We start from the raw sequence: 14,218 nt of genomic DNA, 5'->3' as shown, positions 1-14,218 counted from the left end.
GGCGAAAAGGAAGAGTCAACTATGCTGATCAGTGTTGACTCCGTTTGTGTGCTACTCGTATGGGAGGTTGATTGAATAAAGCGAGGATGGGTGAAAACGTATTCGTTGTCGAAACAAATCGCATCATTTCGCGAATGTTTTCATCAAATAGCAAGCTTGATTGAAAGAAAAATCGGTTGGAATCCATACGGAAGCCTAGAGAAATCCCTGTATGAATAGATAGTGGTAATTCTGGAGAAATCCATGGAGAAGTCTGTTGATTGTTCTTACCAGTATCCTAAACGCCAAAACGTACAACAAGTATACAAGTAATTCTGAGTGTGCTTAAGTTTTGTTGAAATGTGTCATTAATAAATATTAGAATTATTGTGCTGAGTTTTAAATTTTAGGTGTCTGTCAAGAAAAAAAATCAAGGGGGTGTCAAATTTGTTCTAGGGGGTGCCAGGCACCCTTGGAACTCCCCTAGCTACGCCAATGCGGGTATTCCTTCAGGAGTTTCTTCGCCAATAACTCAATGAGTTCTTTGATGAAGTCCTGCAAGAGTTCTTTTAACATTTTTCCAGAAGTTACTTTGAGAATTCTGGAGTTCCTTTGGAAATTTGTCCACAAAAGAACTATAAATTGCGTCATGGATTCCATCAGCAATGCTTTTTAGTAATTAGTAATTAGCTCGCAGTTCTTTTGGGAATTTCTTTCGAAATTCATTCGAGAATTTTTCTGAGTTTTTTTTTTGTTCTAAAATTTTCCTAGGAGTTTATTCTTCTTAATGTTTCTTTGAGAAATTCTCTAGAAAGTCCTTCCGGAATTCCTCCAGGAGTTCATTTGAGAATGATTGTAAGAATCTTCACGTCACGTGCTTTGTAATTGTATATGTCGTTACTGTTCTTTGTTGGCACCAATTGGGTAAATTTTATAGCAACGAGAATTCTTCGGAAATTTATTTAGGAATTTCTTCTCAAGTTTCATCGGGAGTATTTCTAGAAGTTCTTCCAGAATATTCTAAGGATTTCTTCCGGAAGTTCTTACAGCAAGTTTCCATCGAGTTCTTTCATATATTCCTTCATTAGTTCCTTGACGAAGTCCTCTAAGTTTTCCTTCAATATTATCTCCAGAAGTTCTTTTAGAGAAATTTCTTTAGGAGTTTGAGGAGAACTCTTCAGAAACTCGTTTGAAAGTTTCTCCTGAAGTACTGTTGGGAATTTCTCCATGAATGCTTCGAAAATTCATCTAGCAGCTCCTCCAAGGACTTCTGCAAAAGTTTTTTTTTTTTACTTATTCGTTTTTTGGAAGGCTCGGGCGCCTCATGGGCATAACTGAGCCGAAATCATTTGTTGTTTTTTTTTACAATATATTTTACATTTTACAATATTTACTGCCTTAATGCTATGTTAGTTTGGGGAGCCGAAGTACTCGCGGCTGTTTCGAGGTTAGGGATAAAAAAAAAATAAAATAAAATTGGGAAGGAGGAATTTAGGGGTCTTAAACTAAATTATTTGCTAACTTATACTAAAAACATTGATGGGGCAAAATGTCCTTATCTGAAATGGAACAAAAAAGAGAGGACTTTATCGGTAGACAACGACAAGAAGAGGACAAACGGAAGGGGGTAACGACAGACAGGGGCGAACAACAAAACCAAAGGGCGGACAACGAAAACAAGGAACGTACTACATCAAACTCTGACATCAACACGTTTCAAAAACTGGTAAATCAGGTTCATGTATTCCAAATCAAGTCCTGCCAACACTTCTCTAACGGGTTTCTGCTGTTTTCCTCGGACCCGGAGAATTTCATGCAGCTCAGATCTGACCTCACGATACTCATTGCATCCCCACACGCAGGGTTGCCATTATGCCAGATTTATCTGGCACTGCCAGATTTTCAGGAGGCAAAAAGACAAAAAGAGAAACCACCGGTTTTGCCAGATTTTTATTTTCAAAACAGATTATTGATCAACGAAATTTTTTTTGGTGTTAAAGTTTATATTTTCGACAAGAAAATTTTAGTCAGCTCAAAATTACCATATATGCATATATGCATTTTTCATCACAATAATTGCGCCAAAATCTAGAGCAGGTGCGTTGAAATTCACCATGCTTCTTTGTCATTAACTTTCTTGCACATTCAAAGTATCAAAATCGGTTGCCTGATAGCTGTTTTTCAGCTGAATAAAGCTCAATGAATACTTGTACAATATACATTTCAAGATGTGTTACGCAGCTTTTGTTCAATTTGATTACTTTGTAGTGTTTTTGGGGTTAAAATTGGATTGGATAATCTCGATCGAATTTGCATTCATTGACTAAGAAATAACTGAGTAGGTGAAGAGGAGAATCGACAATGTCATTTTTGTTTTGAATATTCAATGCGGTAATGGTCAAGTTAGCACAATTCTTTGTCAATAACTGTGAACATCTTGTACGTTGAACACAATACTAACGCTTTTTATTGTGCGTTATAAAAAGTGGGCTTCGTGGCCGTGCGGTTAGCGACGTCAGTCGGCTAGGCGTTTCGTAAGCCTCGGAGTGCGGGTTCGATTCCCGCTCCAGTCGGGGAAAACTTTTCGTCAAACGGAAAATTCTCCATTGGGCCACTGGGTGTTATGTGTGTTGTCCGTTGTCTCGTGTATGTGTAATGTTCAGTCTGTGCAGCCTCTGGCTGAAGACGGTGTAGTGTCTTTTTTTTTTTTGAATTTTTTGTAACTTACATATACGTATGTTTTATCATACTTCAAATGGAATTGTTTTAGACAACATCCCATGCTGTCATCAAATGTTTTCGAGAGGACTAATAAAGTGAACATTTAATTATTGAAAAACAACATTGTTTATTATTCAAATTGTGAATTCAGTAAAAAAAAATTATTTAAGATTTTCAAAGTTGCGACTAGCGCCAGATTTTGCCAGATTTTTTATTACTGACTTGCCAGATAAGTTTCAAAAAATAGTGGCAACCCTGCCCACACGACATGTTCGATATCCTGGTAAGCTACGACACAGACACAGAGATTGCTTTCTGAGAGCCCAATACGGAAGGTATGTGCATTCAACAAATAGTGGTTGGACATCAGCCGACACATTACACGAATGAAATCGCGGCTCAAATCCAACCCTTTGAACCATGGCTTCTTCGACACCTGTGGAATGATGGTGTGCAACCATCTACCCATCTCTCCATTTGTGTTGCCAGCTGATCAAGGTCTCCTGACGGGCCAATGCAAAAAATTCGTTGAAGGCGATTTGACGCTCGTAAATATCGCCTCCGCTAGCGCCCACCTTAGCCAGAGAGTCCGCTTTCTCATTGCCCGGAATTGAGCAATGTGAAGGGACCCAAGCTATGGTGATGATGTATGAGCGTTTGGACAAAGCACTCAAGACTTGGCGTATTCCATTCAGGAAGTACGCTGAGTGCTTCATCGGTTTCATTGACCGAACAGCCTCCAGAGAGCTTAGACTGTCGGTAAAAATGAAGTAGTGCTCAGGTGGAAGAGTGCGAATGTACTCTAAGGTGTAGTATATAGCCGCTAGCTCAGCAATGTATACCGAACATGGCTTTTGAAGCATGTAGGTGGCGCTATGAAATTCGTTGTAGACACCGAAACCACTTTGGTCATCGGTTTTCGAACCGTCTGTGAAGAACTGTCTGTCCCCGCTAACATGCCCGAACTTACTTGCAAAGATCTGTGGAATACCTACGGAACGAAAAGATTCCGGAATACCGGTGATCTCATCCTTCATAGAGAGATCAAAATCCACTGAGGAGCTGTCGAAGTTTGAGAAGTTGTCACGATTGGTGTTAACCGGAGATGGGCTTACCTCCAGCGTCATGTACCAGTAGTACACACTCATAAAACGAGTTTGAGGGTTCTGTTCGAGCAGCTTTTCGAAATTTTCTATGACCAATGGATTCACAACCTCGCATCGGATGAGGAACCGGAACGATAACTCCGCAAAGCGGTCTGTCAGAGGCTGTACACCAGCGAGTACCTCTAAACTCATAGTGTGAGTTGAGTTCATGCAACCTAACGCGATCCGAAGACAACGGTACTGAACCCGTTGAAGCTTCAGCAAGTGTGTTTTCGCCGCGGATTGAAAACAGAAGCTACCGTATTCTAAAACCGACGGAATGGTTGTTTGGTACAGCCTGATCAGATCTTCCGGATGTGCTCCCCACCATGTTCCGGTAATAGTTCGCATAAAGTTGATTCGCTTTTGGCATTTCTGTATCAGATACACAATGTGCTTCCCCCAGGTGCATTTGGAGTCGAACCAGACGCCGAGATATTGAGAAGACATGCTATGAGTGATTGTCTTACCCATCAGATGGAGCGGAAACTTTGCCGGTTTGTGTTTTTTTAGAAAAGACAACCATCTCAGTTTTCTCTGGAGAGAACTCGATACCCAGCTTAAGAGCCCAAGTAGACAAATTGTCCAAAGTATCCTGTAGTGGTCCTTGCAGATCGACTGCTATTGATCCCGTTATAGAAACAACACAGTCATCCGCAAGCTGTCTTAACGTGCAATTTTCCATGAGACAATCATCTATGTCTCTAACATAAAAATTGTAAAGAAGGGGGCTTAGACGTGAACCCTGGGGGAGACCCATGTAGCTAATTCGTGAAACTGTCAAGTCGCCATGAGCGAAACTCATCTGCTTCTCAAACAGCAAATTATACAAAAAGTTGTTCAAAATTGGTGAAAGGCCACTTTCGTGTAGTTTGTCGGAGAGAACATCGACACAAACTGAATCAAAAGCTCCCTTAATATCCAAAAACACTGAGCCCATTTGCTGCTTTTGAGCAAAGGCAAGCTGAATTTCTGAAGTAAGCAACGCAAGACAGTCGTTCGTTCCTTTGCCTCTGCGGAAACCAAATTGTGTATCAGACAACATGCCATTCGATTCAACCCATTTGTCCAGTCGAAAGAGAATCATCTTCTCTAACAACTTCCGTAGACAAGACAACATCGCGATTGGACGGTACGAATTATGATCCGACGCGGGTTTCCCGGGTTTTTGAATAGCTATCACTCTCACTTGCCTCCAATCATCCGGAATGATGTTGTTATCCAGGAACTGATTGAACAAGTTCAACAAGCGCCTCTTTGCGACGTCGGGGAGGTTTTTAAGCAAGTTGAACTTAATTCGATCCATTCCTGGAGCGGAATTGTTACATGAAAGAAGAGCAAGTGAGAATTCAACCATCGAAAACGGCCTATCCATGTCGTCCCTATCCTCGGAAACATCACGAATTATTCGCTCCACGGGTACGGAATGTGGACAAACTTTTTTTGCGAATTTGAGAATCCACCGAGGAGAGCTTTCTCGATCCTCGTTTACCGACGACGCGTTACGCATTCTTCTCCCGACGTTCCAATAAGTTCTCATTGATGTCTCGCGCGATAAACCCTCGACGAACCGACGCCAGTAACCGCTTTTCTTCGCCTTGATCAAGTTTTTGAACTTGCTTTCAAGGGAAACGTACCGCTTGAAGTTTTCGACCGAACCGCGTTTCCGAAACTCTTTGAACGCAGCGGATTTTTCGCGATAGATTTCTGTACACTCGCTATCCCACCACGGATTGGGGGGTTTCCTGCGAGCCGATGGACCTGGCACTGGCCGACGTTGTGCCTGAAGCGCGCTACTGATGATCAGTTCTGATAGAAACTGATACTCTTCCCGCGGTGGAAGGACTTCTACCGATTGCTCACCGTCGATAATTGCTTCCGCGTACTTCCCCCAGTCAATGTGTTTCGTGAGGTCGTAGGAAATGTCGATAGATGGAGGTTGCCGTGAACCATTGGAAATAGAAACAGCGATCGGAAGGTGATCACTACCATGGGGATCCTAGATAACCCTCCATGAGCACTCCAGCGATAGTGAGCTCGAACAGATTGAGAGGTCTAATCGGCTGTCTCTAGGACTGCCATCTTTAGCTGGAGGCGCCACTCGCGTAACTTCTCCGGTGTTCAAAATTGTCATGTTGAAGTCGTCGCAGAGGTCATATATCAAAGTTGAACGGCTGTCATCGTACAGTTCCCCCCAGCCTGTACCATGGGAGTTGAAATCTCCCATAAGCAGCCGTGGCTCAGGCATAACCGAGCAGATGTGGGCGAGATCCCTGCGAGATATCGCAGTTCTCGGTGGAAGATATATGGAGGCAACACTGAGGGTTTTACCTCGGATAGTCACCTCACATGCGACGGCTTCGATGCCCGTCATCGGATGGAAATCGACTCTGTAAAATGAGTGCTGCTTTTTGATCCCTAAAAGCACCCCTCCGTATGAGTCGGCCCGATCAAAACGGATGATGTTGAAATCGGAAAAAGGTAAGGTTACATCGGTTGTCAGCCATGTTTCGGATAGCGCAAAAACATCGCATTGTAAATTGTTAATTAAAAATTTGAAAGCGTCTAATTTTGGTACGATACTACGACAGTTCCAGTGTAGCACAGAAATCATATCTTCGACCTCGGTGGTTAAATTAGCCATCGAAAGATACGAATGTCGCAAGGAGGGGCATTTTAGAAGCCAACTGCTTCAAAAGAGGGGACACACAAGGAAGAAGTGTTTTGACAATGCTCTTCACGGAGTCGGAAGCATTAAAGAAGTTTAGGATGATGTCTACGATGCCAGAAAGCGTAAACATCGGAGCACCAAGGGGTTGTTCCTGGTTCTCCGAATGCTGTCCCTCTGGCTGAGAAGTCGAAAAAATTGGGACATCTGGGATTTTTGATGTTCCCGGGAGCGAAGGAAAGTTGCGTTCATCTTGGATTTTGAATCCAGGAGGTGAACGTTTGGCGCCTTTCTTAACACTCCTAGAATTTGTCACGGTGGGTTGGGGGTCACTGCTAGGCAGATTCCGAGGTTTTTTGGTGGGTCTCTGGAGCCTCATCCGTTTCCTCGTTTCACCCTTGAAAACAAAGGGAACCCCGTCCCCGACCTCAGAGTCAGAGCCCTGATCATCGAGAGATAAAGAGGAGTAGATGTTACGGGATTCAACAACCGGGGCAGCTTTTTTCAGCATTTCGGCGTAGCTTCGCCGTGATCGCTGCTGCAACGACCGTTTTTGATGTTTTTTCTGCTGTATGTACCTTGGGCAAGCAATCAGATCATGTGGACGGTCGCTACCACAATAAACACACTTGGGCGGTGTTTTACACGCACCGTCCACATGTCTCTCGCCGCATGTTGCACAGCGAGGTTTATTGCTGCAGTACTAGGCGGTGTGGCCCAGCTGCTTGCAATTGATGCAATTCATTACCTTCGGTACATACAGCCTCACAGGTAGCCGAAGTTTGCCAATCACCAGCAGATCTGGTAATGCAGATCCGGAGAAGGTCACGCAAAATTCTTCAGATGGTGTGTAAACCTTCTTCTCGCCCTCCTGGGATACCGAATGCAGTTGCCGGCAATCCAGTATCTGGACAGGAGGTAGAGAAGGGTTATGGAAACGACCACAGCCTTGCATGATCGTTTCGCAGGTCAAAGATGCGTCGGCGACCTTCCCCGAAATCTCAATCGACGCGCTCGGAAGGTAGACAAAATACTCAAGAGTAAACAACTCGCAGGCCACAATCTCATTAGCGTGTTTTCTGTCGCCTACTGTCACCCGAAGCTTAGCTGTACCGACCATGTCAATGGAGACAACGGAAGAATACCGCTTAGTCAGATCCTTGCTGATTTGAACGGTGTTCAAACGTTTGCCTTTGGGTCGGAAGAAAACAACATATGGCCCGCCAAAGTCGGGAGGGTAGGCCTTGAGGCGGGGGGACGTCGAAACAGATTTACTGTTGGTGTCCATTGGAGAAGCACCAGGGTGAAGGGAATCAAAGGGGTTAGCATTTATATCGCCTTGTTTCCTCGAGCAATCCGATGCCAATAACAAAGCTTCGTTGATGCGGTACGATGTACCCCCGCCATCATCATCATCGCCCATTGTGGCAGCTAACTACCACCACGGGGCACTCAAAAATCTTAAACTAACACTTATCACGGGGGCGAAATAATCAAAAAAAAAATCAAGGGACAAAATTAACGCTACAGGAAAATCGAGGAAAAAAACTGCTTATATACCAAATTAAATCTAATCAAAGAGTCAGTGGAGAGGGGGGAACAACGAGGGGTAACTTTATGTACTTATCTTTGTGCACTCTGTTTAGCCACAGGCTCGACGACGACACACAGTGGGATCATTCTGAAAAAAGACGATCAAAACCTCTAAGAGCCGTAGTTTGTAGATACTATTGAAATACACTATCTTGCCAAAGACACCAACTCTGTAAAATTAAAAATTGCTCCAGTAAACCAATTTTTTTGAAAATTTTTCACTATTTTCACTATTGAATATTTTTGGAATAGGCACTTTTTGGCAGCCGTGCTATCAAAATTTCAATGCTCTATTATGTCCAGAATAGACCAAAAATGACTTAACAATCGGGTCTGATAAGGCACTTTGATTTCTGATGCTATTTTAATAGTCATTTTTCAAAGGAAATATTCAAAAATTTCATACAAATCATTGAATATAAACTGAAAACTCACGAAAACTTTTCGACATTAATATTTGTTAATCCAAATAGTATTCTTGTTGAAAAAGTCTACATTCCTAACACTGTGGTTGACTTTACATTGAATACACGACAAAAAATATCGCTTTTTAAATTTTTAGATGAGTTTTTAGCACTGTTTAAAAACTGTGTTTTTTATCTATTTTTTTATTGTAATTCCCAATGCATTTGTTTATGTTAAAATACAAACATTAATCAATTAACTCAAACAATGATAACATTTCTGTTCATTTGCTATGTTAACATTATAACTTCGGTTAAAAAACTAAAAAGGCGAAAATATAATGAATGCCTCTACAAGTTTTGTGTTGAAAATAGAAAAATAATAATAAAACGAGTGAAACATTATATCACATTGAAACAGCCAGTATCTGCTAGAGATATTCTAGGTTGTAAATCTTACGCCATGATGAAAATTCTTCACAGATACTTTATTGAAATTGGTTATGCTGTTTGATACTCTTTAAAATTTATTTTTGCGTTCTTCAAAAACTGCGTCCGTTAGGTCGATTCCTGTTCATGATTTTCAAAATTCCTTCGTCGTAGACATATTACCTTGGTTCATCCCTTGACAAATCCGCATCACGATCACGGCTCGATTATGGATACTTTTCCGGAGGAGCCTTTAGTTTTAAGTTTATATTATAACGATTTATTGAAAAGATAAAAAGGTTTTGTGCCTTTTTAAGAAAGATTTCATTGATGAGGAAATCACTCAAAAAGGCTTTTCCCTCTTTCAAAATTTGTAGTTCAAAATAAATGACACTAACAGTTGAAATAGTTTACATTTATTTAACTTGTTTTTTTTATTCAGAATTACTACTCAGATGAGCTAAAAATAATATCGAAAGGTTGTATGAGATTTGTGAATATTTTCTTTGAAAATTACTATTAAAATAGCTTCAGATATCAAAGTGCCTTAACAGGCCCGATTGTTAAGTCAATTTTGGTCTATTCTGGACATAATGAACCATAGAAATTTTGACAGCACGGCTGCCAAAAAGTGCCCACTCAAAAAATATTCAATAGTGAGTTTTTAACTCATCTAAACATTTAAAAAGCGAAATTTTTTGTCGGGTATTCAATGTAAAGTCAACCACAGTGTTAGAAATGTAGACTATTTCAACAAGAATACTATTTTGATTAACAAATATTAATGCCGAAAAGTTTTCGTGAGTTTTCAGTTTGTATTAAATGATTTGTATGAAATTTTTGAATATTTCCTTTGAAAAATGACTATTAACATAGCATCAGAAATCAAAGTGCCTTATCAGACCCGATTGTTAAGTAACTTTTGGTCTATTCCGGACATGATGAGCCAGTGAAATTTTGATAGCACGGCTGCCAAAAAGTGCCTATTCAAAAAATATTCAATAGTGAAAATAGTGAAAAATTTTCAAAAAAATTGCTTTACTGGAGCAATTTTCAATTTTACAGAGTTGGTGTCTTCGGCAAGATAATGTATTCCAGTAGTACCTACAAACTTGTAGAACATATCACGTTGAAATTTTACGATACAATCATGGAAAAGTTCAAAAAACTGATTTTGAGGTTGTTTTTTAAAACTTTCATATTTTCTCCCTAAAAATTAAGTCCAAGCTATATGGTGTCTTCAGCAAAGTTACTTGAAATTACTTGTTGTACAACTTTGCTGAAGACATCTACCCTCAAAAAAAAATATTATGAAAAAATATTTTTTTGATCGGGTTCACCCTACAGTTTTACCATACAGTGAATATGCATAAAAATAGAGAAGATTTTTCTGAACATATCTTTCAAAGACACCTATATGCTAAAATGTCATCTAACGGCTCTTAGAGGTTTTGATCGTCTTTTTTCAGAATGATCCCACTGTGCGACAGGTCCAAGCGATCGGATCGCCCGCACTGGGAGGAGGCGAGCTGCTGCTGAGCGCCGACGTTGGTGTGCGGCGGAACGCTCTCTGCTCTTCTCTCGGTGGGCTGCTGCTGTCGACGACGATGAGCTTGGGTACTCACTGGAAAAAGCCGATCACGGCCGCGCGAGCGGCGCGGTGTGCGGGGGGTGCTGCGCACGATAATCGGACAATGCGCCACGTGTTACGATGAAAACGAGAATTTCACTCGAATTAAACAAACTTTTGCGGTAAAAATTGTGGCCTAGCCAACCGCACTCGTCCCACTAGGGATAATCACTGAAATGTGAACACTTGAAACACTAGCACGCCGAAAAATAGCCACCGAACTGGAAAGTATCGAAGACAAACCGGACGACCGAGAAATTTCGACTGTCTCGCACGAACGCTCGACAAAGAATGTTCTGCAAAAGTTCGTCTGGATTTTTTTTTTTCAAGATTGCTTTGAAAATTCCTCCAATGGCATAATTCTATGCTCTACAGGAAATTGTTGCTACGAATCACAATACATACGATAAACAATATGAGCAAACTGCTCTCCAAGGCAGAATACGACCTTAAAATAAGCATCATTTGAGGTTTATGACCACATATGCTTAGCCGGGGCGTTATGCCCCTCTTTCCCCTATTCGACATTTCTGTAGACACGACATGAGGACATACAACCATCTCTATGGAAATTCTCCATTATCCCTTCATATCTTAATGAAAATCTAGTGAAATCTTCAAACTTAATATTTATATGTAACAAATGCTTGTTTATTCCAGCAAAAAACGTCCTACGAATTTTCGAATCTGGAATTCGATACCAAATACACGGTCGGATTGCGCCACAACCATCGGAAACGGTCTGCCAGTCCGACCGCTCAACATCACCGCCCGCCGCAACATAAGGGCCTACCCGGCGGCTATGATAGCTTCCGAACTTTTGTGACACCCAAATGCGAGCAGTTCCGAAAGAATCATCCAAACATTCCGGTAAAGTGTGCCGTCTAAGTGGGGGTGTTGTGTGACAGAATAAGCACCGTAAGAGCTGTGTATTAAAGACAATTTAGCAACAATGAATTCATTCCCGCCATAACTTGCCCCGAGTAGTAGCGCCATTTTTCGCATTGCTTGGCTAGGGTAGACATCAATTGCATAATTGAGGTTATTTTCGATTTTTTTTTTGTTATTTAAAATCATAGTACTGAATTAGTAGATTTTTGTTTCTATAGTTTTAGGTCATGCTGCCATTTATACTCAATGTAGATGAAATTTAGGAGTATATTATGTAAACCGATTCGACCATGTGACTAGTGCTTAAGCTTATGGGAGAATTGGTCGACTCGAGTTGCTTAATAATCAATTTATTTGCTGAACTAAGCAAATTTGAAGACGATATTATGAATGTTGATAATAAACAAACAATGAATTGCGCCCTATATGTATACGAAGAGAAAATCAATAAATTGACATTTAAAAGTTTTATTTCACGAACACGAAAAGAACTGAAGTCCCAATAAAATAAGTTTAATTATAAATACAACTCATGTTAAATGAACATAACTGTACAATATTGAAAATCAAATATCAACTATTCACTATACTTTTTCGTTTTCTTAATTCTCGACTTTGGAAAACTTACTTTCATCATCATGGTTACTTTCAGTGTTGTAGACCCACGATAGAGCAATGAGCCTGCATAAAAGAACTCCATTCTGGCCGATTGTCCACCACCGCCTTAAATTTGGGACAGACAGATTTGGTGGTTTTGGTACAATGATACGTTGTGAAGAAAATTGTTGCAGAACAGTAATCAGTATGAAATTAAATCAAAGATAATTGCACGATAGTACGAATACCACGATACTGTCTTGCTTAGTTGAAGCACGCCTATCTTTTTAAATGGTATCTGAAGGAGTAGTGTCCAGTTATTAAAGAGGTGTAAATACTGAGATCCCTTTTTCTCAGATTTATGAAGATCCCAGTAGTACTGGGCCAGTACACAGGATCAAATATTTGTCCAAAAATACAAATTCTCAAACATCTTGTTTGACGCGATCGACTTTTCATTAGTGTCAAACAGATGTTGTTTCTTGATAGTTCTTTCCTGTACAATCGGCATCGAAGACGCCATTGCACAGAGGTCCACAAATCAGATTTACGAGGAAAGATGCATTCAACGCCTTCAAATGAGTTTTTAGGCAAATATGGTCTTCTACAAAGTTGTCCCTAATATTTAATAAGGCCCTCATTAAAATGTGCACGAAAATAATAGTGGTTCATATTACACTAGTTTACAAAATAAAACGCAAGTCGTGAACTTCTGTCAACGACCAAAATTTTTTAAGCATAATTTAGCGCTGATTTCGAAACCGTGCTTCAAAAAATTTAAAGTAGAACAGTTTTTGAGTTTTGGCTCAAAATCGAGTCTTACAACTTTTTAAAATATGGAATTTACTAAAATTCAAATATCTTGCGTTTTGTTCAACCAATTTTAAATCTTTTTCCATAAAATAAAAGCTGAATATAATACCATTCGATCATCTGAATGCAGGTTTTGCGTCAGATTGATGAAATTCAAGATATTGGCGAGATTTGGGGACGATCTCCTTAACTTTTTGCAAAATTTCCAAAACTTCCTGAAGAAATGTATTTTTTTCAATAAGAAAAAAAACAATTTAAAAATTCTTTCTCAACGTTTATTTGACATATCATATGTAGACGAGATACAGTAAAAAATTCAGCTAAATTGGATCATTGATTACGGAGAATGAGATGTGTGAAGTGAGCGACATCGCTTAAAAATAGAACCAAAATCGATTTCAAATCATCAGCCTTGTATGGAAAGTCGAAAAAATTTCCGCCCCGATCAGAGGGGAATATCAAATTAATAACTACGAAATCACAAAACCTGTTTATATATCTTGTTTTGTTATTATTGAATTATCAAGGCATTACGTTTCCATAACATGTTTTGTTGGACAATCTTATTTTGTTATGATCAAGCAATTGGTATGCAGCCCTTAAATAACATTTCAATATTACATTCTGTTGTGGAACAAGTTTGGTTATTATTGTATTATTGAGAGTGCACAAATACTTTATGGTATTGCTATCTAAACTAAAACAAATTTTGAAACAAAACCTACGTCATTCTACAACGTTATTTACAGCATTTGAGGGAAAGCAACTGCATATTCACTCATCAATTTGTCTTCCTCTTCCATTTATCATTACATCCAAACTGAGACAAAGTGCATGCCCCATATCACTAGCTAGTATTCCGTGGGAAAAAGTTTGCATAATGCACCAGAAAAACTGTTTAACGATTTTTTGAAAAGTGCGCAAAGTTAGGCCCTAGGTGCGCAAAGTATGGTACGCTTACGGTATCACATTTGAAGAGGTGTGGTATATTACGTGACATGGAGGTGCTGTAATGTGTACAAAACAAAGTCCCTGCTGGGCGGCGCGAGGTTTTGCTAAATTTCTGAAATTGACTGAGTTGTAGCTGAAAAGTACCCAAAATACCAGCCACTGCCCAAGTGGCGCAGTACCCTGCATACATCTAAACGAGAACATAGCAGACGATATTGAAGGACGTTCCAGATTCCGCCTTTGACATGTTTGAAATTCACATGTAAAAATGTCAAACTTATGGAGTAAACTTGTTTGAACAAAGCTAATACAGACAGCTGAATCCAAAATTGTAGATGGTTTTGAATGGGATTTTTCAGAAATATTTTGTATTTCACATGTTTTCCCTGTCGTTCCA

At 40.0% G+C, this 14,218-nt stretch overlaps 1 protein-coding gene across 1 annotated transcript in view; it reads left to right on the top strand.

The window, feature by feature from the left end:
* The window catches only part of LOC109425318 (anosmin-1), a 50,543-nt gene extending 38,490 nt beyond the window's left edge, over positions 1-12,053 (top strand). Inside the window, exon 7 of the mRNA XM_029860091.2 lies at positions 11,230-12,053. Coding sequence (XP_029715951.2) covers positions 11,230-11,457 — 228 coding nt within the window. The 3' untranslated portion in view covers positions 11,458-12,053. The remainder of the gene's footprint in view (positions 1-11,229) is intronic.
* Positions 12,054-14,218: the final 2,165 nt, after the last annotated feature.

The sequence above is a fragment of the Aedes albopictus genome, chromosome 1 (genome assembly GCF_035046485.1).
Source record: "Aedes albopictus strain Foshan chromosome 1, AalbF5, whole genome shotgun sequence".
NCBI classification, from domain to species: domain Eukaryota; kingdom Metazoa; phylum Arthropoda; class Insecta; order Diptera; family Culicidae; genus Aedes; species Aedes albopictus.
Note: the sequence above shows the minus strand (reverse complement) of the source record. Positions and strands in the feature narration are given on the sequence as shown.